The 27,796-nt window shown below is 34.4% G+C and overlaps 2 protein-coding genes across 2 annotated transcripts; one reads left to right on the top strand and one right to left on the bottom strand.

The window, feature by feature from the left end:
* Positions 1-28: 28 nt before the first annotated feature.
* hook (hook microtubule tethering protein) lies at positions 29-19,707 on the top strand. The gene is made up of 12 exons (XM_085946703.1): positions 29-255; positions 373-525; positions 3,480-3,596; positions 4,253-4,347; positions 4,442-4,576; positions 5,956-6,243; positions 10,801-11,052; positions 13,573-13,756; positions 14,718-14,848; positions 15,866-16,055; positions 17,341-17,514; positions 17,672-19,707. Exons 1-12 carry the CDS (start codon positions 168-170, stop codon positions 17,980-17,982), a joined length of 2,118 nt encoding a protein of 705 aa, XP_085802829.1. The 5' UTR covers positions 29-167; the 3' UTR covers positions 17,983-19,707.
* Positions 19,708-20,313: 606 nt separating this feature from the next.
* On the bottom strand, positions 20,314-26,987 carry LOC147072359 (ARL14 effector protein-like). Its single transcript, XM_085946705.1, has 4 exons — positions 26,884-26,987; positions 23,395-23,480; positions 21,491-21,634; positions 20,314-20,525 (listed from the first exon to the last, which is right to left on the bottom strand). The coding sequence occupies exons 2-4, from the start codon at positions 23,472-23,474 to the stop codon at positions 20,450-20,452; spliced, it is 300 nt and encodes a 99-aa protein (XP_085802831.1). The 5' UTR covers positions 23,475-23,480; positions 26,884-26,987; the 3' UTR covers positions 20,314-20,449.
* Between the last annotated feature and the right edge of the window lie 809 nt (positions 26,988-27,796).

The raw sequence follows: 27,796 nt of genomic DNA, 5'->3' as shown, positions 1-27,796 counted from the left end.
ATTTTGCTTATTGTCTTTGACATTTGACACAACGAAGAACGAAAACGAAATAATTGCCAGTTGCCAATTCGTACTTATCTTATCCCTTTCATTTCATTATTGACTAGGTGTCATATTGTCAATGTTATTTTGTGAAATATATTCATTCAAAACTATCCAAGGATATTATGGAAATTCATCAGTCAGCCTTGTGCGATAATTTAGTGAAATGGCTCCGAACTCTCAATCTTGGAAGAACTTACAACACCCCCGACGGTAAACAATATTATTACGATGTTGATGTAGCAATGTACTCATGATTTCTTACGAAATTGTAATTTGTTAAGTAAGCATAGCAATTTTACTATCACTTACCTTTTCAATCAATTACAGAAATTTTTGACGGGGTATTTATGGCTGAAGCTCTGACCCAAATAGCTCCAGACTTCTTTACAGCCAACTGGAATTCCAAAATAAAGCCAGATGTCGGAAGCAATTGGAGATTGAAAGTCAGCAATCTAAAAAAGATAGTAGAACGTATAAACGGTAAGGAATGTCATTATTAATCATGCCACAGTGTAATTAGTTATTCTCAAAAACATGGTGTGTGTAAGTGGGCACATGATGCTAATTTATAAACACATACTTGTGTATCTTACTCAATAATAATAATATGATAAATTACAATAATATCAACTAGCTAACCTTGATCCTCCTACAACCTAAAGTTTATAAATATGTCATATATGCAGTGCTTTAATTGGGGGAAATAATTTTGCAATACACTGAACCTTTCATTCCATTCTCTTTTTAAAAAATTGGTAAATGTGCCGCATATGCTGTCATGAGATTTTATCACTTTCTTTTTAGACCAAACCAAACCTAACCTACCCCAACTTAATATAATCTTAGTTTGTGATAATGATGCATCAAAATGTCACTCAATGTGTGTAATCATTATTCATGAGTTATTAATCACTTTTTCAAATTTATGCCATTTTTGACCATATCCGAGCCTAAGAAGATCATATGGGCCTCCAGAGTTCATGTTAGCATTAACAGATTTTTGTTTTTATGAGAAATGGATGTTAGCCATTTACTCAACCTATTAGATCCATACTCTGACTCCAAACACATATTGAAAAATAATATGTGTATTTGTTAGACCCAGGATTCATATCTGGGACCCATGACACTAAGCCGACGCGTTAGCCGTTTGGCCATCGTGGGGTTTAATGCCATGTACCGCCCATATACATTTCAACGCAGAGTATGTTCTCATCACTCACTCACCGGTCAGCAAAAACGTGCACAACCCAATGTACTTTTTTCCAATGTTATTTCTATATACCAGGGATGGCCAGTGCGTCGATCGCAAAGGTATTTTTGGTCGATCGCGGACATAATAATATATTGTACTATTTCTCGTGACTTCTTCTAAATTTCTTGTCAATGAATGGGAAGAGGAATTTTTTTTTCACTATGGCAAATGAAAAATATATTTCGCGAGCCTAATACTACAAGGTTCTAAGTATTCTTCCTTGAGAAAACAAACCCAGCAATGAAGTAGTGTTCTAATCTGCCACATTGTTACTTTTGTTTCATCAAGGACAAACACTTAGAACCTTGTAGTTCTCCATTCGCGATTTGTATTATTTCTATTTGTCCATGGAAATCATAATGGAAATTATCTGCCTGGTACTGAGTTGCGTAAAAGTAAAGTGAGTTAATTGAATTCACAATTGTCTGGTCAACAGTTTTTTCTCACCAAGTTTAATGAAAAATCCAAGCTAGTTAGGTAGCTACCTTGGCTTCTTTGGTAATAGCAGATGTTTTAATGAAACATAAGAAACCCTTCGAAGATGGTGAAATAGGGAAAGAGCGTTTTATTAAAGCCGGGGGGAGACATTATTTAAATATTCTAAAAATAAAACTGAAATAATGTCTTCAATCAATGACATATCATTATCAAGAAATACAGTCATGCTAAGAACACAAGTGAATACTTGTATTAAATAAGGCTCTAAGTACCAATAAGTAGTATTGCCTGTAGTTACAAAAAACCGAGTCATTGCAGTAAAATTTCATGAAGCAGACCTTTTGAAAAATGTAGTTTTACAGTGTGAAGCAATCATGGCAGCTTCTATAATTTTAGGTATTAAAAACTCGCAAGTGTCAACACACCATCGTCAGCTATTTTATATTGAATGCCGTTGACCACTGCAGTGCTACTTACACCATTATAAATAAAACACGACAACGGACTTACAACGTCGACAGGTTTAATTATTTTGCTGTGTTTTTTTGACTTGCTTCAGGCACTTAGACTATAGTTAAAGTTATTGGCGTTGGTATGTAGAATATTTTTCTATAAAAATGTCAGTTTTTATTATTTTGGTACTTAGCGCCTTAATTAATACACGTATTCAAGTGATGATCTTAAACTTGGAAGAAATTTTACAGAAAAACATTAATAAATAATGTAAGTTCCTATCCTTGTAATTTGACGAGTCTGTAGATTACACGGATATTGCACAACTAAGCGTTTTTATTCGATTGGTTTTTGAAGATATTATGTCTGCTTCAGGAGAATTATTAACAGTTTTACCACAGAAGAAACGAACCAGAGGAGAAGATGTATTTAATGCATTTAAGTCGTATATATTAATCATACTCGATTTCCTATTCATAAACTAGTATCGGTAACGACTGATGGAGCTCTTGCTATGGTTGGGAATCATATTGGGTTTATTACTTTATGTAAAAATGATGAAGCAATACCCACTTTAAAAGTTATCATTGCATTATACACCAGCAGGCGTTATGTTCAATAGTGTTAAACTAGAAGCACGTGATGGATGTTGCTTTTAAATTGTGAATTTAATTCGTGGTAAAGCTTTACAAAAAAGGCAATTTCGATCATTATTGAAAAGAATATGGATTGGAAAACGGCAAACTTTTGTTGCATACAAATGTAAGTTGGCGCTAGTCGGGCTAAGTTTTTGAAAAAATTCAGAGATATGTTACCTGAAATTAAACAGTATTTAACAAAGAATGGGCAGAATATCATTAACTAGATGACAAAACCGGTTGCTTGATGTTTCCTTTGTCTGTGACATTACAGAATGATGGAAATATGGATTCGGTTGAAAATTAAAAAAAAAATAACATTTTTAATATTTGATATACAGGTAAATTGTTTAACTATGTCGAAATTACTTATTAATTCGATTTTTTCGTATCGGTATTTTTATATGTATAAATGTAAAATACATAAATTTTGTTTTAATTTAATTTATTGTTCTCGCATGATATAATTACGAGCGATATCAGTCGAACTTTGTCTGAACTTTGTTTGATTTATTTTGTCGATCCTAGAAAAAAAGTGTGGCCACCCCCTGCTATATATGAAAGTGACAGTGAACAAAGAACCTGATAAGTTTCCGTGTTCATTGCTCCAGACTGTTTTTTTTCCATTCATGTGTGATTGTATATTTTAGATTACTATCAAGATGCTCTAAGTTTAAGTCTAGCTGACTTCCCCAAACCAGATGTTGTTAAGATCGCTGAAAAGGGGGACCTCGATGAACTTAGTCGATTGTTGCAGTTGATTCTAGGTAAAGAAGCATATGTTTTAACACACCTTTTTAAAGAAAATTAGTAAATGACTTTTTTTAGCTTAGGTCACCACTATAATATCAACATTTTGGAAGCATTCGTGACTGTTTTATTAGATTTTGATTACTTACTTAAATATTAGTAATATATAACATGGCGATGGATCGAAGGAAGTGGTGCGACCTTGTGCTTGACTTATGTTGCGATGCTGGAGCGCAACAGGGTGCAGTAGTAAGTAATAATATGTAACGCTCTACTTAATGTAATATAGGTAATTAATGTGTCATGTTTGGATTTTTTTATAAAATGTAATGTTTTGCAAGCAATCATCATTTCAGTTCCATCTCAACAATATAAAGCCATCTTAATTGATTACTTTGTATTGACGATTGGTTTTATGTCATTTGTCCAAATCAGGTTTTTTAAGAGGAATACAAAAGTAGTATAAATTGTAAACACCCATATCTTGAATTTAAATACACCGAGCCAGCAGAATTTCAACTCAGGCACACAATTAGCAGCCTTTTCAACAGTGCTTTTAACTTCTACACAGATTTTGAGCAGTAGTATTTTAGTTGGATGAGAAGGAATATACACTGTCTGGAAATTATCTTATAATATGTTCTTCCACTAATTTTGTTGTAAATGTATTTAGGGTGTGCTGTGAATTGTGAACAGAAAGAAGAATACATTACTAGGATAATGGAATTGGAGATTTCATGTCAAAGATCCATCATGCAAGCTATTCAGGTAAATAGTTGATTATGACGTTTGACACATTATTGTTTACTAAAATAATATGGAGTGGGACATGATTGTACATTTTGCTTTTTAAACTGTTCAGGAATTGGAGAGTTGCATTCACAGTCGTAACAGATCGAGTCTGAGCCTAGAAATCAGCGGAAATGTCGCACGTTTTCAGTCGGATTTGGAAGCCAGAGACACCTTAGCACAGCGATGTCATGAACTTGACTTACAGGTTGGACTCTATTTCAATAAAATAATTATGTATAATATTTTTATTCAGTCGTAGGGTCACATGTAAATTGTACGTATTGAAAATTGGTACTGTCTGCAATGCTCCACGAACGTGTATTTTTTATCTCAATACTATACCGCCATCTCTTTCCAGTATGATGGCTCACTGTGAACCGTGATACGGCTAACTGCATACATATGATGCGAGGATTAGTTTTCTTTATACTATTTTATTTTAGTTGTACCTACATAATACGAGGGTTGTCCAAGAATCAAAGACCTTTATTCATTTTTGGCGATGCAGATGTTATTTCTCAAAAGCTGGCAGCACTGGCATGTAGCGTAAACTTCCCTCTCCAGAACGAGTGGTGAGCTGGCTCGGTAGCTGCTTCATTATGACCTTTGCGTCCGTTTGAGATGGACGCTCCGCTGTCGAATCCCCTGAGGAAGTCCACCCTGTTGAAATCCATCGTCGTCTCACAGTCAATTATGGTAGTGTGATGAACCAACGGAATGTCAGGAAGTGGTGTACTGAGTTTTCAAGTGGTAGAACGAGTGCTCATGATGCTGAGGGGAGAGGAAGGAGGTCCTAAATTGGTGACATTTTGTTGAAGAAAATCAATGATAAAGTTTGTGAAGATCACCGTCTGAGAGTCTGTGAGCTCGAAATTTTGATCCCAGACGTCAGTAAGTCTACCATACAAATGATTTTGATGGGAAAATTGGGGTATGCAATGGTGTGCTCATTTGGTGCCCAAAACGCTGACGGAAGCTCATAAACAAAATCGTGTGAAAAGCGCTTAGGTGTTTTTGAACATTTTGGACTCATTCAAATGGGATGTCCTCCCCTGATCTGGCACCGAATTTTTCCTTGTTTTTTTTCACCTGAAGCTACATTTAGCCGAAAAACGCTGCGAGACCGACGAGGATGTGGAGGAAGAGGTGATAACATTTTTGAAGACGGTGGTGGCAGAGTTCTACGAAAAGAGAATCAAGGACCTAGTTCCACGGCTCACCAATTGCATCAATCGTAATGAGGACTATGTCGAAAAATAGTGGGATATGTACCTAAAATTTCGTTTGCTTTTTTTATAAAAATAGATTTTTCCTGATTTTTAAAATAATAAAGGTCTTTAATTCTTGGACAACCTTCGTATTATAATAGGTATGTATAACATTATAATCTAGGTTTATAAATTATTGATAATATTGATTTATCTTTGCAATTTAGGATAACAATTCATTAAAATGAAGATAATATCTAACCATTATTGTATTCTTTTGGATTGTTGTTTTGTGTTGTCATCAATATTTAACCGAGTATGTTGATTATACTTGCAATGAGTTTAGTCTATATCTATATTTTTTCTCCTAATTCAGGTAAAAGTTTTGACTGAAGAGAAAATTACAATCCTGAATGAAAATCAAAAACTGCAAGCGAAGCTTCAAGAAGGTGTCGGAAACATCTCTGAATCTGTCGATGACTGTGGAGATTCCATTGGACCGGCGCTATCTGGTACGGTGAGATACAACGATATGAGACGCCAGGTAGACCTACTGAAAGATGAACTCTTCAAAATTGAAACAGCCAGAGATGATTATAAAGCTAAAACACTCATCCAAGATAAAGAACTATTGATGTTGCACTCGCGACTGGAAGAATTGCAGGTAATTAACATAATCGTGTAGTATGTAGTAATATAATGCCTAGTCCAGACCATCGGTTTGGTGAACATTGTATACAAATGTTTAAAAGTTGTATCTATAGAATATTGTTCTGATACAAATGACCTTGGATTTTTGTTTTCCAATGCTGATGGCAAATATTGGACATATACATATATAATATGTCCATAGCTTAGACTATAGATACATCTAGACGCCACCCGTTGCATTGCTAAATGAAGCCGCGTGCCTTGCGTTTGGTTTGTGCGCGAGCGAATGCATTCGTCTACAAATTTTCGAGACCATAGACCATTTCGCTAGTGCTCGCCCAAAGTGCTCGCACTAGACGCTCAGAATTAAAATATAATTTTCTATTTTTTTACGTTATATAGTATTTTAAAGCGGTCAAAATGCAACCTTTAGGTAAAGATATCCATAATTTAAGTTATTTTAAAGAAACACTAGGTCACTGATATTAAAATATATAATAAAATACAAATAAATTATCACGAACATGTATCAACTTACCTATGAAACGTAATACCATCTTCTTGCTTATCAGTACGGTTACCACATTTTAAGACAACACACAGAACCATCTTTTCTACTTAATTAACTAAAAATATTTACCATTGACTTTATGTTTAACACAAAAAATATCAATTTTAGCAACTCAAGCTCGCAAGTTATCGACGCTATGTGAAGCGTTTCGCCCCGATTTGATGGCGATAGTTTTGGAAACTAGCTCACAGATACGAGGGTGGGTCAATAATTCCTTAGAAAAAAGCATTAAAACAGTTTTTATTATTGTATTTTTTTTTTATTTCTCAACATAATCTCCTTGGAGCTCAATACACTTGGTTAGACGTTTCTCAATTTTTTTTAAACCGTCAGAAAAATAAGTTTTCGGAAGATCCTCAAAATAAGCATTTGTCCGATCGATGACTTCTTCATTTGAAAAAAAAACGTTGTCCACTTAGCCATTTTTTTAAGTTTGGGAAAAGGAAAAAGTCACTGGGGGCTAAATCTGGCGAATACGGTGGGTGGTCGACCAATTCGAACTTCAATTCTTCAATTTTAGCCATTGATCGTAAACATGTGTGAACACGGGCATTGTCCTGATGAAAGAGGATTTTTTTCCTGTTTAAATGAGGCCGTTTTTCTTCAATTTTGTTTTTTAGCTGGTCCAATAGAGATGCATAATAATCCCCTGTTATTGTTTTTCCTTTTTCCAAATAGTCAACGAAAATAATTCCACGTGCATCCCAAAATACGGTAGCCATAACCTTACCAGCTGATTTTACGGTTTTCGCCTTCTTTGGACATGGTTCGCCTTCCGCAATCCACTGCTTTGACTGACTTTTCTTTCGTCTCGGGAGTATAGTGGTGTATCCATGTTTCATCTACAGTCACAAAGCGACGAAAAAATTCATCCGGATTGCGTTGCATGAGCGACAACAGGGCTTTAGAGGCCACCACCCTATTGCGTTTATTGTCGACTGTGAGCAAACGCGGCACCCATCTTGCAGAAATTTTTTTCATGCTCAATTTGTCATGTAAAATAGAAATGACGCTACCTTTTGAGATCCCTGTAACCTCAATTATCTCACTCAACTTTAATCTTCGGTCACTTAACACCATATCGTGGATTTTATTGATCATTTCTGGTGTAGTCACCTCTACAGGACGTCCTGAGCGTGGTTCATCCTTTGTTGATGTACGACCACGTTTAAATTCATTTAACCAGTTATAAATAGTTGCAAGTTAAGGAGCAGATATGCCGTGAACTAAATCCAACTCATTTTTTATTTCCTTTGCTGTTAACCCTTTTATATTAAAATTTTTAATAACAGCTCTAAACTCAATTTTCTCCATTTTTGTAAACAAGCAATTTTTTTTTTTAAATGTACGAGAAACACACAACAACCCGACCAATCTGATTGAAACTTCGCAGCATACTGAATCGGTAGTGCCGCTGCATGAAAACAAACCGCTTACAGTACTAGTCGCGCCACCTGTCGGCTTTTCTAAGGACTTATTGACCCACCCTCGTATGTAGACCTTTTATCTTACTGTAAGATATTGTAAGGGTGCCGAATACTTTCTCACTCGCACTCATGCATCGTTTTTGTTCAGGCCTTGGTCCATAGTCTGGAGTAGGCTTAAGAGTGAACTGACCTGTCATTGATGTTAATTGGAAGGGAAATAGCTGTGTTGAACCAAAAATTGCTTACATGAGTTGAATTTAGACCGACTTTATTTTTATAATTTCTTAAAATAGGTACTCTTATTACCAAGTCACTCTGTTACGCTTCAGCATTAGAGTGTAAAGATCCCTTTTGTAAGACCGCTGCAAGGTGAGGAAGGGTTGGCCATGATGACGGAATCCTTGCACTTGTAGCAAAACGGTGCACGCCCTCTGGCGACATCATTACATGTCCAAACCGCGTGAGGTGCCCCTTGATTACATTTGTCATCAATGACTGGCGTGTCAACTCATGAACTCGAGTGTTTATAATGCAATCATACTAGTATACCACTAAGATTTTGTAGAGACATGGATTCTCATAGCTGGAAAATCAAGATCTTTGGACTTTGGCAAGATACCATACAGGAGTACAGGTAGCATGCATGTGTTGAACAAGCAGTATTTGGTCTTTACAAAATACAGCATTGACTTCCACGCGACTCTTAGATCAAAACTCGCCTAGTTCGCCGCGACCGAGTTCCGAGACTCCCGAAAAATTGTTGTGTGTGACGAACGCGCACATATACTAGCGACACTCACTTCTCGAAATGTCAAAATAATAAGTACTCTGGCCAGACGCCATTACGCAAATATGTCATCAGACGCTGATACAGTGATTATTATGTATTGGTACCGCAGAAATAGAAGTAGAAGGCGAAAATATTGGATTCATCCGTCAATTAGGCATATATTAATGTACAGTGCATCATTTATCGCAGCAGAACGGCCACCGGCGAGCAGTGACGTCTAGATACGAATGGCAAAAATGGTCGAATCGAGCGCTTTGCGCAGGTGCGGGGTCGGCTTTATCGGCTTTATCGCCGTCCAACATGTTTGTGGAGTCGCTACTCGATCTGTCGCTTTGAAACATAGATGTTTTTCAGTTGCATTCGACCAATCTGCGAAGACATTCGATTCCATTTGACAGCGTTTGTTATGTGGATGACGATGACGTCACATTGACGAATTCGACATGTGGTATATAAATGCTGCGATTACATTATGATCACGTCACGTGTTGTCACATGCTAGCACGGCGACAAATTTAGTCTATGGTTTCGTCATTCCGCAGAATATTTTGAATGATCACTATCTCTATAAATTCAATGATGGAGAGTGCCAACTCTAATATAGTATTTTGAATATTTATTCATTATTCATGGTAATTTCAAATAATTTTTTACTGTTAATTAATTTAATCAGTTTCTACGTGTGCGTACCTTAAAATTACTTGAGATATTGCATCTATAGATAATATTTTGAACAGAACCCAACCAGCAGACCATTGATAATAGACTTAAACACCAGATATAGACAATAATTTAATAGAAAATCCACAGAGAAAACCAATAATAAATGCGTAGGCCTGCAGAAAATAGAAAAAACCTTCACTGACTAATGCGGTTCATGATGTAGTGTGATACGCGTTAGGTGACCTCACTGTTGTTCTGGTGATTTCGGCAGATTTTTATAATTGACAATGTCAGTTGAAAGTTGAAAAAGTTGAAAGGTTCGAAATGTGCTACCGGACAGCAGTATCAGTCTAATAATATTTTAAATACCAATTAAAACGACTTCACACATCTTTTTCCCGTAGCGGCAGCTTACTGTGACAGCACATAACGTGATGATAATGCATTTGACGCTTAATAGTAATTTGTACTGTCCATATTCTGTTGGAATAAATCAATATGTATGCAATACAAATACAACGAATATATTTACAGTGGAACCCCGATCTACCGTTCTCGCATAAATCGTTTTCACGCACGGATCATTCGTTTTTGAAAGTCCCGCCAAACACCCATAAGAACAATATTAAATAATTCCGCATTAACCGTTCCCCGATTTATCGTTTTCCTTGATCTATCTCTAAATATTATGGTCCCGTCACAAATATTATCCCTATTGACCATTTTTGTTGAATATATTTCATTTTCGCTTTCGTCGAATTGTTTATGATACATACTACAGACCTTTCAGTCAGGTTTAGACAGGTCGGTCGGCGCTCGCTTGCCTCGCATCTCGTGTCACTAATTTTTATAAGTCGCAACTAAAATGCCCCCCATGAAGAAAACTAGAACTCCAGCTGAGAAACTGAAAATAATTCAAAACGTCAAAAAAAAACCAGGAGAAAAATGAGTTTTTTATTTTTTATGTATCCCGCATTTAACGTTTCTCGCATTTATCGTTTTTTCTTAGGGTCCCTTGAAAACCGTAGAATCGGGGTTTCACTGTACATGATTTGTTCAGTTCATTATAGTTATATAACTAGAAAATTATTAGTGATTCATAAAATTTATTTTTTGTAGATAACAGCATCAGAAGCAGCACATTTGAAAGATGAAGTGGACGCTTTGAGAGAATCCGCTGACAGAGTTCTAAATTACGAGGTTACAATTGAGTCATACAAGAAGAGAATGGAAGAATATGTTGATTTGAAGAAACAAGTGAAACTCCTCGAGGAAAAAAATGTGGAGTACGTGCAGAGAAGTATAGAACACGAAGAGGATGCTAAAAAGTTGACCAATATTAAAAGCCAGTTGGAGATATATAAAAAGCAGGTAATGTATACAGGCGTTGAAGAAAACCTTCTTCTACGAAGGTAGTGCCTAAATATGTGACAGTAAAGTTGAAAAAAGGTTAAAAATTAAATTAGCTTCTAGTCATTTTGAATTGTATTTCATTTAAAGCAAGATTTACTCGTGCGATGTGAGATATATTTGCCTGGGGCGTTTTGAGATATAAGTGCTTTGCATTAGTGTTACAAGAAGTGTTTTATTAACTTCTGCTCTTAAGACATTTTTGTCTGTTCTTACAAGGGATAGTTTCCAATCCTGCGAGACTATTCTAACATATCACTTAACATCCAAAAATAGCTAAATGTGATAAATATATCACATTTATCACTTTATGTATTCAGGCAGTTAATTATCACATGTTAACTGTGAAAAGTGCTATCTTATAACACCCTCTCTCTTGGCTGTTTAACTTTTAGAGTGAGATAGAGTATGATTGTTTCATATTGATACGAGTACACAATGTTTTGATTTTAAATATATTTCTTCTACAATACCAGTATTGATATTTTCTTTCGATATGATACATTGTCTTTTGATGTGAAATAGCCACAAGTGTGAACAATTTGTAATCTCTGCATAATCTAATCCCAGAAGTTGTATCATTCGCATTCCTACCTTCATTTGCCGCTCCTAAGCAACACATGGACCCATCTACCCGCATTTGACATCACTGTCAGTAAGGCTTGTAAATAGAGTAATAACCCGTTTACACATGCATGGATTTACTGCTGACTACGTATTATCGCGGTCATAACAAAAAAATGCATGTGTAAACACGTATTATCGTGCAAATTGCAAGATTGCATACATGAATCAAAAAAGTTTAGAATCTTCTCAATTTTCACGCGACGCTAATTTAGCGCTTGTACACGTGCAACGATTTACTTGCACCAATAGTGTGTATTAATATCGCGATAATAACTGTTTACATATAAGAGTGCTCACTGTCTCGTCAATCTCATTCTTCAAATGTAAGCGAGACGCATTAATTGTCATTGTATGGTGCGGTGCTATTTGATAGGTTGTGAAATTTGGTAAACATCAAAATGCTCTGCGGGTGTAGTTTGTATTTTTTCCGGCATGTTCGCTAGTATCATTCTACTGCGCAGGCGCAGATATTGCGCGGTCCAATTGTCACGTGAAAATTCACAACTTTTTTTATTCATGCATGAAATTTTGTAATTTGCACGAAAATACGTGTTTACATGTGCATTTTTGTTATGGTCGCGATAATACATACTGTCAGCAATAAATCCATGCACATGTAAACGAGGTATAACTCTCACTACCTACTTCTCTATGATGCAATACGTTTGACCCCTGTGGTCTGTTGTAGTGTAAATTTAAAAAAATCCTACGAATAAAATTTTCTACGAATAAGTTTTTGTAAATTCTTGCCAAACCCCAGACATGGTTGGGAATCACTGCTCCTTGGATTAATATATTTTTTTAACCAAGGACAAAACGATTTATAACAATTTAGTAAAGAATCTGTTATCTTATATAATTATTACATTTTTCAAAAAATTAAGCTGTGATGTGCGCGGTTGTTCTGCGCAATTCCAATTTTAAAAACAGTATTTTGAAGTCGATGACAGATGAACAAAACAAATGAAAACACACAACAGTTAATTAAATTATATATACCACCAGAATACGTATATGATTCTGGTGGTTCTTTAAAATAATGAGGAACATTTTGCAGACATTCTGGCCATTTGAATGACTTGTGGAAATAATAGTTTTACATTCGGAAACATTTTTCTTGGCAGTGGTAAAAAAATTAACAAAAATTCAGATTTTCGTACATCCTTTGATGGGATTTCCACCTACAGTCCAACTCGGTTATTACGATCACGGACATTGCGAGATCTCGGATGTAATGAGGAAACATTCGTTGACATTTTAGTTTATGATTTTCTCCATAAATTTATTCACTTTTATAACGAGCTACTTATCGGATATACCGAGCAAAAATATCTACAAAATTTTTCTTAAAACTGTTAATGTGTCGGTCTTTTAAAAACATTTTCGACCCTAAGCAATAAAATCCGACCGTATACCGATGTCAACGGGATCGGATTAGGTTTATGACACTAGTTTATGTCCAAGTATCTAATTGGTGTTTTCGCTGACAATATTGAAAAAGTATCCACGCATATGGTTGAAATTTCGTACTTTGTGAAGTCATAAGGTACTTACCAGCGTTCATTACAATAAACAATTTCTTTTGTAGTTTATGAATGCCATGCTTGTTTGGAGATTTTTACGATGGTTTTCAGATTTTTTATGTTCTATGCTTAAATAGAACGTGGCGCGAAAAATGTTATATAATGATATAACAGGTAATGCTTATAACGAGAAAATTCAGTCGGTCCAATTTTCCTCGTAATAACCAAGTTCGATCGTAGTTACAAATGTTCTGATATAAGATAAAACATAAAACTGTTGAAAAAATGGTGTATGAACTATTTTATTAATTTATTTATTGTGTTTACATAGGTGACAGAATTACATGAAAAGTGGGATGCAGAGGTAGCAAAAGCCGATAAATTGGAGATTGAGAATAAAAAAATTAACACAAAATTGTTGTCATTGCAACGAGAGAAAGACAACCTACTCCACGAAAGAGATACACTTAAAGAAGCCTGCGAGGAATTGCGATGTTCTAATATTCTAACTAGCGGTATAGTCCATATTCTTTTATTCAATTATCTGCGCATCTATTCTATACACAAGACTGCTTTCGGCCGCTACAACAGCCATCTAGGGTAGGAAAGTATCAAAATATTAGCACTTATTGTAACAATTACAATATGTTCGTTGTAATTGTTACAGTAAGTGCTATGTTTTAACAGCACCTCTCTTGGCTATGATAATTATTAATGTCAGAGCGAGATAGTCAGTTTTGACTGTTTAGACCAGGGGTAGTCAACCTTTTTATACCTACCGTCCACTTTTGTATATCTGTTGGTAGTAAAATTTTCTAACCGGCCACCTGATTCCGCAAGATAATATGAGGTGGGGAAAGGTATCAATAAACTGAATATCATTTTCCACATATTTGGATATAATACAGGCATTTTTTTATTTTGCCATAGGTTTTCATATCTACCACTATCGAATTTATGTTTACTTTCTTCATCATATCTAATTTCTAACAGTTCTTCTTGGCAAGTTGTATCAGCCTCTTCAATATTTGCGGTAAAAGGATTTTTCATTCAGTCATACACCTTCAATTTCAAAATATCTTCAAAACGTTTTTCCATATCCAATTTAAGTTCATTGAGGTGGTTAATATCCTCTGGAGTTACATCATCTTTTATAGATGACAATTTAGGAAAGTGATGAAACTATCTCTTCAATAGATTATAACGAAGTTTTTAATAATATTAATAATGTTTTTAAAACCCCTACCGCCCACCATGAAAGCTGGAACGCCCACTAGTGGGCGGTAGGGACCAGGTTGACTACCCCTGGTTTAGACGGCTAAATTAGTGTAATTGTTACAATAAGTGTTAATATTTCGATACTTTCCTACCCTAGCTGCCGTAGCGGGCCGAAAGTAGTCTTGTGTATAGAATAGATGCGCTGAAGTATATAATGCTTGTGCAAGTTTTATTAATTTTGTTGTCTGATTTCTTCAGGAAGCAACGAAGACAGTGTGTCACGGGAAATGATGCCATCAGACATGAAAGAGCGTCTGATCAGGTTGGAGCATGAAAATAAAATTCTGCGTCAAAAAGAAGGGACACAGGGTGACCAAGCTTCCGTACAGGTAATTATATTGTCAGTATTAATTTTGAAAATCTATTTTGCCATAATATTATCTCCCCTTTTTTAAAATTGGCTATACAATTAGACATAGATCTCGGCTCATGAGGTTATAAGAGTGTTTTGGTTATAGCCATTCACTCATATTAAATTGAAAAAATCACATGTCAGCAGATGCAACCTATAGATTTAGAGGTAGACACTTTATGCAACTATGCTTCCTAAAGGGTGTGGCGCAACTGATTGGGAAGTGTGTCGCATGATATAATTGCATGTATTATGTAGTATAATTAAAGCATCTTCTCAAAGTCATACAATTGGTTTGCATTTGGCATCAACATTACAATTATTTTACATTAATTTCCATCTTTCGTGTGCTGTAGCTCTTTCAAGCATCGACCCAAATATAAATATCTCAAATACTACTACAGTAAATTTCTATTAGAAATAATATGTTTTTTAGGGGAGATATGCAACCTATGTAAATTTAAGGCTGATTTACCAGTTACGCTGACTGTCGGCGCTGATCGGCGAATATTATGTATTATCACAATGTAGCGTTTCCTAACAAAGCTGATTGATCAGTGCTAAATAGCGTCGGCGATGAGTCTTCTCTGCCAATGAGCGTTGCAGTGAGTCATGCCTGACAGTCAGCGCCGAGCAGCTACGCATCGTCGTCAGCGCCGACGGTCAGCGTGACTGGAAAATCAGCCTTAGGCCCCGTCCGTTCGGCGGCGTGCGCAACTCAAACGTATAATCGTATAAACATATAACCAAAAAAAGACATTGTCTACGAAATTTTCACACACGGTTATACGTTTGGACCCTGGAGAGAGCCTTAGTGTTGAAAAAAAGGTAGACCTTTTCAGTGGCGTGAAACTTTTGTTATTTAGATAGTGTGCTGTGAGGTGAAAAAGGTTGGAAGCACTGGTTTAGTGAATGGATTTTATTCATCTATGGTGATTATCTTGCCTAGTCTAAATTTATTGTATGAACGCCATTGAGATTCATTTGTTGTAAGGCTTTGCTGGAAGACTACGGGCAGCGCTTAGATAAGCAGAGAACAATGTGCCGAGAGGCCAACCAGAAGATAATGCAGTTGGAAGCAAGTTTGGAGGAAGCAAAGAGTAACTCGTCTGGTGATGCAACCCAGAAAGGACAACAAATAGAACTTAAATTGGCTCAAACACTCGAGGAAACCCAAAGAAAAGGTATTAATATTAAATTTATACAGTAAAACCTCGATAATACAAATTCCACGGGACCGGAAATCGAAAAAAAAAATCGAATTACGAAATATTATAATATTATATGGGGGGGGAATATAATTTTTTTTTGATTTTTGTTTAAGATCATAGATGTGCCTACCAAATTTCCGATTCCGTGTGTGTTAATGGGTCATATTGTACGATAACATCTTTTTGGCTACGTGTTAAAACTGTGAACTAACATGCTCCGCCCATTTTACCCGGAATTTCATTATAAACTAAGAAGCTCCTCCCATTTAGTAGACAGCAGCGCCTAGAAGCGTAGCCAAGAAGATGTTGTCGTACAATAAAATGATTATTTTTTTTTACCTTCATAAAATAAGTAATTTATGATGTTTTAAGAAAAGTCTGTCATAATTTTCAATGACTCATGAAATAATGTAGTTCATTACGATTTATTGAATATTTTTATATGCCAGGACTCTGAAATCATTTCGAATTACGAAACTCGAATTAAAGGTATGGTTTTCAAATTACAGCGAATTTAAAATTATCCGTGTTTTTATTAATGAGATTTTACTGTATTCAATCTCTAAATCAGTATTTTTCAACTGGTGTGCTGTCTGTGAGTTTAATATCGTGACAACAAACTTTCTAACAGGCCAAGTCCGTGACAACAATCAGCAAATATTCAACAAGCCAGCCGCAGTTGCAGTTTGGTGATCGTTGTTTAGCAGCTCATTTACTGGCCACTATTAGGTTTCGATTGTCATCAACGACTGGTTACCGTGCAACGACATCACGTCCTAGTCAACTTGTTTGGTTTAGATTTGACTGAAGAAGAAAAACTCATAAATACTGACCGAACACTGTAGTTCTGAATATACATTTCTACAGCGCACCCCTTGAATTACTTTTATGTTTGACCAAGAATTAAACATTTGTGAGATGTTTCGCATTGCCTTCACACAGTTTTCATGTAATTCAAATTTCTAAGAGTGAATACATTTTGTTCTAACGATAAAATGTACTTATAATAATGTAATATTATGTGTATTGAAATCTGTATGTTGTTTATTTTGGAAGCTTAAAGAAATGATCATAGTATTTTTTTATGAAAGTAGAAAGATGGGGTTTTCCTGTCATAAAATGTTATTTTTTTGACAAGGAAACAGCTAATTAAAGCCGAATTATTCTTATTTAAAATATTACTTTGCATATTGTTGTAAATTTACATTTTGTGGACATTTAAACACCATGATATTGGAATCTATCCATTTGTTAACAGGCACACAGATGGAAGAATTGATGGCGGCATTGCAATTGGAAAAACAAAGGTCAAAGAGTTTACAAGACAATCTGAATCAAAAGGAAGCCGATTTATTAGCTACTGAAGAAAAGTATCGCAAAGTAATTGACAAGGCTAAAGAAGTCATCAAGACCCTCGATCCCAGAACACCAGGTAAGAATGTGACCATAAGTATTCTCTTGTCAATGGACGATTTAAACTCCCCGTATGCTTGTCACCTTGTCAGTCCTTCGTTTTTTGCTTTGTCATAATATGCTTTCACTGTCTTATAAATTGTATGTTGGTATGTAATTCTCGTTAAATTATTCAGGTCAACAATCATTAACAGACATGACGATGCTGAACAGTAGACTCTCAGGGGAGAAGATGGCGCCAGGTCAGGTTCAAGGGTCAGGTCAAGGGGGGTCGAGTAATGCCCGTCCGATTGCGACCGGATCGCAAGACGCCATGAAGGAGGGAGAAGAAAAACTTATTACGTCAGCATTCTTCAAATTGGGGGTGGCTTGTCACCGGGATGCTGTCGATCAGCGGTTCGCTTTGCTTAGCGCCGGACAAAGTTTTCTGGCACGTCAGAGACAGGCCGCTCCTCGGAAGCCCATCAGTACGTTTAGAACTAAATAAAATTTACTAACAATATTTAAACTGTAAATTTTCCTGTGCCCAATTTCGTTACTTTCAGAGAATTATGACCACCAAATTTACTATTAATCTGAAATAGCATGTTAATAGATTCATTTGATCGATGAGAAGACTAAACGACTTGCCTTAATGAGACAAAAATATATTTAAGACTTTCTGTATTTCAAAAATTGCAATGCAATATGATGACTTTTCATCGTTTTATATTATATTGAAGCAGTGAAAGAATCATATTTAAAATTCTTACTTTTAAAGCAATTAATTTAAGAATTTAGCTAGAAAATTCTATTATTTACAACATAGAGTAGAGTCATGTAGATTCTGCTTATATGATACCATTCCAAAGCGAGTTTGATTCATCACTCACGATTAATTTGATGAAAATTTAGAGAAATACATACTAAGAAATCATGTTTTATATTATTGTTATCACTGTAAGCGAGACATTTTTTTGATAAGTGAATCGAAAGCGGAGGCAGTTCATCAGTCCACGGTTCTTATAAAATATGACGTAAGTCATTTACATATTAGTCATATTATGTAAAATATGTGTTATGTGAAAGCCAAAGTTTATTGCTGTGTAAAATTGTATCTTTTATTGATCCCTAACCGAGAACCCAAGATGAGTTTATTTGGTTAGGGTTTTTTTATTGTTTTGTTTTTTATGATGAAAATTTAGTGTATGAGAAAAAACCTGAGCTACGCCTTTGTGTAGAAAATTTTTTTTTTTATTGAAATCAACTTTATAGTATTATGTCATAATGCTTCCTGTGTTGTGATTTTGACCATTATTGTATTTACTGAACATTTCTTAAAGAGTAGATAAATATTATTAAATGTGTTGAACAAAGTAGCTGTTATTTTATGTAGTTTTAAGAAATGGTATTTCCATTTATTAGTATCCTTAATTTATGGAATGTAAATGTAACTTGACATTATGATTACAAGCATTTTTTTCCTGTCAAAATTACATGTATTTCAGACAATTTGTATTTCAATTTAAAGTAAATTAATACTATCAACTGGAGGCAATTATGATTTTTGATATTATTCTTTTTACATAATAGCATTATTAATTGTTCTCTAATAGCCGATGTTGACGTTTGAAATACATATGTACCAACAATTTATTGATTTTTAAAAAACTCAGAAAAACCTGACATTAATAATTTATTGTTAAAGATTAAAAATATAATATTATTATCAATCATAACTACTAAGCTTTTAACTCCTGTGAGTACGTACAAGAATAACTGACTTTACATTTGTTAATTATCACTGCATCAGATGAGCATTAACTTAATTAATAGTGTAATGTAGCTTATTATTTATTCACTTTTATTTAAAAAAAAAATACATAATGTGTAATTGATGTGGGATGTGGAATGCGCTCACAAGTTTCACCTGTAAAATTAACATGTTAATTTTCAATCGATATGAGTTCAAAATTAGGACAAAAATTTCGCCTGGACCGGAAACAGTTGAGTGAATGGCTGACAACCAGTCATTGTAACAGAGTTTGTCAAAATAAGTCCTCATCCTGAAGTGCAAATGTTAATTAACCATATTTTTTTTCTAAAAGAATGATTTCATCATTTCCATATTTTAGATTCTTTTATACATATTTTAATGTGTTAATAACATTGTAATTGCTTTATTCACAGATGAAGAGATAATATATTGCACATTTGAATAAAATATATATTTTTACCTAATGATGTTTTATTGACCAAGTATCTATTTAATTTGTATTCAATCAATAAGTAATCGTAATGAAACAAATACTTTATAAATTGGTATTCTTTATTCAAAACAAACGTAATACATCATACCTATTACATAATATGTGTAAACTGACATATATGCATAAAAGTGCTACATACCTCAAATACATTATTACTTTGAAATATGAAACATTCATTATTATTACACATGTTTTTACTGAAACAGATGAGTTTTACAACAGAATTAAAATTAAATTTTTATTACCTATATGCAGCTTTTCTATTCAAGTTGTTTTTAGTAAAATTTCACTGAAATTGTATTATGCATTTATTTGCTAAAGGAGATAATTTTAAAACTAAAAAGAAAAAATATTTATAATGGATGAGATAATAATATATCGTATTCCTTGAAAATCAGAATTATAATTAAGTGATGTTAACTCCACTTTCATTGCTAAAGCTCCACTTTCAGTAGCTTTTTAATTAAAGATACAGTAGGTACTACGTATCGTTTTTGTGGCTATGGTCTTTTGAGACTTAAAAATAAACCAAAACCTAACGACATGTCAAAAATAAATAAGCTGTGTTAGAGTTTAGTTTGTTTTTTTTATAATTATTAAATTAATATTAATAATATTATTAAAAAGACACAATACGTATTACTGCACCTTTACTGTTTTTACTCCTGCAGAGTTACTAAATTCAAAAAATACTCGAAAAGATGTTTATTTGTTCTTATTTTTTATATTGAAATCATTTCCCTCAATTTCAATCCTGTCGTAAGTCCATTTGCGATTGACTCTGAAAAAAATAAACACAATACATTTTGGCAAATTATTAAGTATAGCGTTTTTATTATACTATTTATATTATCTGAGTAGATATGGCCAAAGAAAACAAATCGAATCTTATGCAGTGTTTGCAGAACCCCGGGTGTACGAAAGATTTAAAGGGGAGGGGGTATGGGGTTGAATTTTATTCATAAAAATATTTGCTATATTTATTGCATGCCACAAATAAAGCAATACAATTTTGAAAATCGGAAAGGTATTGTCATCTCCCGTCAGGTCGGGAGCGAGAAGATGCATGTATGCTGGTTGCTGGACATCGTCTGTCATTTGGGACTTGGGAGTGAACAGAATGGTCGAAAACGTCAATTTTTATTTGCTTACTACTATTTGGTTACATTTTATATAATTTTAATAACTTTTGCGGAGGTTAAAATGTACGTGTTTACAATGTCGATATTTAGGAGCGTCTCTTGCGCGGGAAAATCGTTCGCTGTCAGTCGGTAAAAAATCCGGTGTTGCCATTTATATATATTTTTAACGGCATTTGGACAATGTTGCCGGTTATATATTTATCATTATTTATTTATTCTCGCAATCTTACCCTTACTATGCGTGGCTTGATAATGGTTCAGGCCTCTTTATATCCACAGAGGAGACATCCCCAAATGGGGACCATTCGGGGGTGTAACAGTGTAAAAAAAAGTTATTGTGTATATAATATATTTCATTGATACAATCTGCTGCGCGGTGTGTTTTGTGTATTTTGTCGTCGGAGACGCTACATCATTCTATCACACATGGACATTTATGTTGCGGGAGTTACCACTCGTGTGAAAATTCAAAGACCCTAAACTATTTTAATCCAACTTATACAAGTATTTTGTCTTTCATCTTTATGGTAGCGGCGATACGCACTGCTAGTAATACATCCACGCATGTAGTTGATAGTAATGGACTGTTAGTTAAAATTATTACCTGCATTCATGTCCACATTTGTTGGAGCGACACTTTGGGCATGGAAAATGGCATCCAGGACACATTGAGTCTAAGCAGTCGCATAAATCGAGGCCATTGGATGAGAGATGACCATATCCGTCATATAGATTCGAAGGTTTACGGCTATAAAACAGATATAAAATGTTAAGCGTTTGAACGTCTACAAGTAATTTGTATAATGCCTCAAAAATATTGTAGTTCGATATTAAAAAAATTAAATCAAAGAACAAACTATACATAATTATGTTTAAATTTATAAATTTATCCATTGTATAAACATGATTTAGGAAGTATTTGTGGATTGGATTTGATTAGTTGTGTTGTAAGTGCAATAATCTTACACAGAGGTAAAATTTAGTGTATTCAATAAATATCTAATTTTTAGCTAAAATGGGATATATGTATAAGTTATACAATATAAACTAAGGGTAAACAACAAAATACTAATCAAAGCCAAAACCTTTTGTGGCTTATCTTCCGCATCTGCATCATAGCGATTTAACATCTCATTGGCTTAAAACCGCTCCACACAATCAGTTGACACTTCCTTGGCTCTAAGTTGTCTAATAACAATGACTGAGTAATGAACAACCCAGATTGTGTTACGAACTTGTAGAAAACGTGTATGTGTAAAACTAAGCCAATCCACAGGAGGACCTCGACTTTCATACATAATTGGTTCCTGAAATTGTGTGTGAATGTTAAATGTTCAAATTAGAGGGAAGTAAAAAAAAAATTAAAATTGTGTGTATTTTAAAATATTTATTTATTAAGTAAATATAAGATGTTTGAGAGACATGTTTAAGTGGGGTTTGCGGGTGTTTACTGCTTGATAAATTAACATTGGCATCAATTTAAATCAACAGCTAAGTTTCCACCAAAAAGCAATGTCAATCGGTTTTTAGAAGGTATATGCCCAGGGGCAACTGATTCTTCCTTAGATAAGAATGTACGACTAGGCATTTTTTTTCCAAAATAAACCTATCTCATCTACATTAATATTTGGCTAGAGGAATATTCTCCATCTTCAATAATTTTGGATAATGAGGAAATAAATTCTTTTGCAGCATCTTTATCCGCATCAGCCGATTCTCCAGTGAATTTAATATTATGAAAAGAATACCTCATTTTAAAATTGTTAAACCAACCGTTACTTGCTTGAAAAACCATGTTAGAATCTTCTTTTAATCTAGACTTCCAATCTTTGTGCAAATTAAGAGCCTTCGCTTGAATAATTGAAATGCTCAGAGGGACATCTCATTGATGTTGGTCATCGATCCATGATGACAAAGATTTTTCCATTGTCTTGCATGCCTTGTCTTTTGGCAACAGTCTTTAAAGATATATTTCAAAATTGAACATACTGTAGACCTGTTTGTATCATACGAACGTCCGATTGAAGCAAGATTCACCGCTATCAGAAAAGTCTAATAATTTCCATCTTTGTCTCGATCGTGTGAAGTTTATGAGTCCTTGATTTCTTTTTGTTCGTATCAACACTGCAGTTTTTCCGTTTCTCACTCATGTTTACAAATTTTTAGGGTGAAATATTTCAAATGAATAAAATTAGCAAGACTAAACCCATAGACTTGACTAAACCTATCCTAGCTAGCTCACAAACAAAGTAACGGGTGCGAGCAGGATGCAAGAAATGCACCTGCTTGTGAGCGAGCGAGAGGGGGATATCTTTACCCCACAGCGCGACGTTTTAAAAAACGATTTTTTTTAAATGTGCGAAATAGCGAATTGTGTGTAAGTCGAATGTTTGAAAGTCGAAGTCCGCCTGTATATGGTAAATTAACGGGGATTACTATCATTTAATGACTAGTGTGCAGCTGTAACCATTTATTCGATTGGCTTTAAGGATAGCATTTCAAACTTACTTGTTATATGATTTTCGAGATGATTTTCGTTTTTCCCGAGCTGATGTCTCTGGATTAAAATCTTTCATCATCTTGTCCATTGCTATCTGTAACAATGTTAAATAATGAAAGTAAATTATTATGCATTTCACTATACATATCTTTACACTACACAATGGTATGTCTTGATTCATATTATATAATGGTGCAGTGGGCCGGAGCGCACACTACTGAGCGCATATGACGAGATGATAGAACTACTTCTTCAGATTAAAAAAGTAAATGACAAATTGGGAATGGGGCAAATTGTAACAATATCAATAATAATCTAATACTATTAATACGCTAACATCTTTTGGATAACACACTAATTTCTTATTTAAACGCCAGTTTGTTGATTTTTTAGCATTTTCACTTTGATTTTTGTAGTCCCGAAATTACTTCAATTTAAATCGAGGAAAATCTTTAAAAATTTTACATTATCAGAGATATACCAGGAACTGTATTTAATGCCTGTATGTTTAAAACCGTATAAAAATTACATTATTTCATAGTTCTAATAATAATGATATTATTGTCCCAATAACATTTTCATTTCCCCTTTTAGATTTATTCAGTAAGGCGTTTACTGATTTAAAAAAAAAAAACAACATTTTTACTTCAATACCGATCATATATGCTTCCCACCTCACATAATTATATTAAAAACTTTATATGAGAAATACTTAGCCATTTGACCGATCAATTAGGATCTAGCTCAATCGAAAAAAAAATGAATAATTTTTACCGCAATAATCTAAATGTTAGAAAAATAAAACTATTCTCGCTAGTGACAAATCAGCAAGGAAATCATGTCAAACTGACATTATAACGAAAGTCCACCCTAAAACAAAAACCGTGCTATCATCTTAAATACCTATTACAGTGAACAATCAAGCACCCAAAGTTAAGTAAAAACGTATCATTATTATTAGAATTATTTCATTATTCTATTGAAATCCACATGTGGTTAGAACGCTAATCCAAATCTACTATCTAGCGAAGATGGCTGGCTGCTACTAGCTGGCTCCGCTAATAATAAATTAATATACTTGTGCAATTACGGAGCGGTAACGCTTTGGTTTCGTGGGTCCTGGGTCTGGCAAATTCACATGTTTATCAATGTGTGTTTGGACCCAGTGTATACACCTAATATAGGTTAAGTAAGTGGTTGACATCCAATTCTCGTAAAAAATCTGTTAATAAAAATGTACAACCGTCACTCTATGGTGGCCCATAGTGATCCTCTTAGGATTGAATATCGTGATGTTTGTATTTAATTATATATACACTTATTTAGATTTTCCGTATAGAATAATTAATTCGGAATTCGGAAATAGTACGGAATTAATTATTCGTACCTTTAGGTACTGTTCTAACAAACTGATAACAATCATGGGGAATATTAATACATTGGACGGTAAAGACGCGCCTAGCGATCAGGTGGCCATTAGATAAAATTCGCTGCTGACTAGATAATGATTTTTTAATTACCACCTTTAACATGCACGTTAATTACATCGATCGGCCGCCTGGTCACTACGCGCCGGGTGTGTCTTCAGCGTCCAAAGTATTAAATGTGGTAATTAATTAGTAATTATCTAGTCAGCAGTTGATGTGCTAATTTCTATGTTAGAAGTTTTCTGGGCTTTTGCAATACACGAATGGTCAGTGGTACATTCAAGACGCGTATGACATGGGAGCAAATATTTATGATCCACGACCTAGACAGTTGGTGATGTACTTACAAAGTAAGATAGAGCTGCAGTTAAGATGTTATTTTTATTTTGTCCCGGACAAAAATCAGAGAATCTAATACACTTTGAACAGTTGTGAGTTAAGGTATTCAGATTACATATCACACAGGACGCTATTTCGTTAGTTCCCCTTGCAGCTATTCCCTCGTACCACATATATTATAACATGAGGTTTTGTTTGATGTGCAATTTCTTATGATCAAATTAAATATGAATAATTGCCTTTTATAGTATACTATACTTGAGTTAAGAGAAGGCGTTGGCAAACATGCTGCAGGTCGAATTATAGAAAAGCAATTTTATTGTCTTATCGTTTTTTTTTAAATTCATAGTCTTCATCTGCCATTTGCTAGTGGGCAATCTTGTCAATTTGCAATTTTTTGCTTTACTTGTGAATCTGTAGTAGGTACATTTTAGTTGAATATTATAAGAAACACAAGTTTTGCATGTGTTTAGTACTTTAAATAAATTGATATCCAGTGTTATTCAAAATCGACACAATATGTACATGCTATATGATACACGAACCATTTTTTTTCCTTTTGCATATTGCAATACAAATAATACATTTTTTTAAATGTTAACTGCCCAGAAAGGTATTTATGTGTGTAATTACTTCTTCCTTTTCATTTGTTTTTTTGTTTCTGGTTTTGTGTCTTCCATAATAATTACCATTACAGACCTACAAACTTATCTGAAGAATGGGATGGGGTAGCCACTGTCGAAAACTACCCAATTAAGACTCGTAACTGGACAAAATCTGATATTCGAATGACATTTTCAACTTGGCGTCCTATGGTAGTTCGTAATTCCATTTTTGGCCATTCTTCAGATAAGTTTATAGGTCTGTACTAATAAATCCTGTATCGGAAAATTGGTTTTTTATACAATATATTTAATAATTACTTCATGATAATGTGATATGATAAAATTTGCGGTGACTCCAAAGACATGTTGGAACATTTTTTTTGCATACATTATATTCCACTCCCTCTGTATTGCTGATTTCATAAATAATACTGATTTGGCAGTCTTTAACCTGGCCTGAGGGGTTTCTCCTTTTTCATTCGTTTTTTTTTCTACAATGTTATAGTGATAATGACCTAATTCGTTAAAATTTTTCAATAGTTTTATTTGAAGCCTTCATCGGCTCGATGCCGTTCGAAGCTCTGAACACACAATATTCACTTTAAAACTAAAAATTTTACCTGCTTCAGTCGAAGCGGTTTGGCGAAGGGCATAGTGCATCATTTAGAATCGACCTCCTGACCGTGTTCATAATTTTCGTCTTCCACTACATGTACTATAATATTATCGATATTATGTACCTAATGCAGAATACCGTAGATAAGTCTGCGAATGCGTAATTCTTTGATATGCCAAAATCATACCCATATAACATACATGGTTTTGGCTTGTTAGAGCTTGACATTTATGACAATATGTATTATTTTGCCAAGTCGTTTAACGAGAAATCTATAAGTTTTAGAGATAATATCTATCTATATTACATGATTTGTCGTCACATAAAGTACCTATGCATTTACTGCCATATTGGCATCAAAATAGCCAAAACGCGATTTATATTATGCTTCTGCCAAACAGGTAGGTAGTACGGAATTATTCAATAATATCAGAGGACCCTGCATTATATAGTACCTATATTAATAATTAGTGCATGGGCTCTAGGCTAAGGTAGATAATGTTGAGATACCTTTAATTTTCAACTGGATTTCAACTGAAATGACGATATTGTTGATATTCGTCTGTTTTTAGCAGCAACGTAAATATTATTGTATCTATTGGTATCTATTAAGTATCTTATCTATGGTATCTATGCAGCAGTGTCAGTACCATAGACTAGTTAGCACCATAGACTTATACTTTTGCCAGGTACAGACCATAGAGCAGTGTTGCCATATTTTGAAAGTGGAATTATAGTACAGAGCCTCCAAAATTATAGTATTTGGGGATTTTCCCAATTTTTCATAGTCGGCTCGTTTTTATTAGGAGAAATATTTCGCCGCGGGCCGCATGTTCCCTATTTTTCATAGTTTCATAGCAGATTTCCAAATTTTCGAAGACCACTCGATTGCGAAATGGCAAATGCAAAATGGATCCTGGTTGATGATGATGATGATGACGATATGAATATGTAGATAAATATAATATCACCGAATTTGATAAATACAGCAATTCATATGACAGAAAGAAGTAGAACCGGGCTAGGGAGCCCATTATCCAGCAGTGGATTGGTTCACGTCGATGATATAAGAATGATAGAAATAGGTATAATATCACAAATTCGTTAAACTGAGTAGTAGAATCAGGTTGCGGAACCCTTCATCCAGCAGTGGATTGATCCTGGTTGATGATGATGATGATTATGATGACGATATGAATATGCAGATAAATAACATTAGAAATTCAATACTGTCAAGAATACAATCAACGTAGAGAGGCCTTCATCCAGCAATGGATTTATTGAGGCTCGTGATAATAATGGCATTATATATAGATAGGTAGATAATAATATAATATCACTGATTTTGATAAATATAACAATTCATGTGTAACTAAGGAGTAGAATAAGGCTGAGGAGGCCTTCATCCAGCAGTGGATAGGTC

Source organism: Rhyacophila brunnea, unplaced genomic scaffold, assembly GCF_057557595.1.
Source record: "Rhyacophila brunnea isolate RB1 unplaced genomic scaffold, BYU_Rbru_1.0 scaffold_2, whole genome shotgun sequence".
Taxonomy (NCBI): Eukaryota; Metazoa; Arthropoda; class Insecta; order Trichoptera; family Rhyacophilidae; genus Rhyacophila; species Rhyacophila brunnea.
Note: the sequence above shows the minus strand (reverse complement) of the source record. Positions and strands in the feature narration are given on the sequence as shown.

Bases quoted from the DNA above. Each gene is read 5' to 3' on its own strand.
- hook (XM_085946703.1), top strand. From the start codon at position 168: ATGGAAATTCATCAGTCAGCCTTGTGCGATAATTTAGTGAAATGGCTC. The intron at 3,597-4,252 runs GTAAAGAAGCAT...AAATGTATTTAG, and splicing joins ATTGTTGCAGTTGATTCTAG to GGTGTGCTGTGAATTGTGAA. The intron at 14,849-15,865 runs GTAATTATATTG...ATTTGTTGTAAG, and splicing joins GTGACCAAGCTTCCGTACAG to GCTTTGCTGGAAGACTACGG.
- LOC147072359 (XM_085946705.1), bottom strand. From the start codon at position 23,474: ATGGACAAGATGATGAAAGATTTTAATCCAGAGACATCAGCTCGGGAA. The intron at 21,635-23,394 runs GTAAGTTTGAAA...TCTGTTTTATAG, and splicing joins TCTCGAAAATCATATAACAA to CCGTAAACCTTCGAATCTAT. The intron at 20,526-21,490 runs GTAATAATTTTA...TATTTTTTTCAG, and splicing joins AAATGTGGACATGAATGCAG to AGTCAATCGCAAATGGACTT.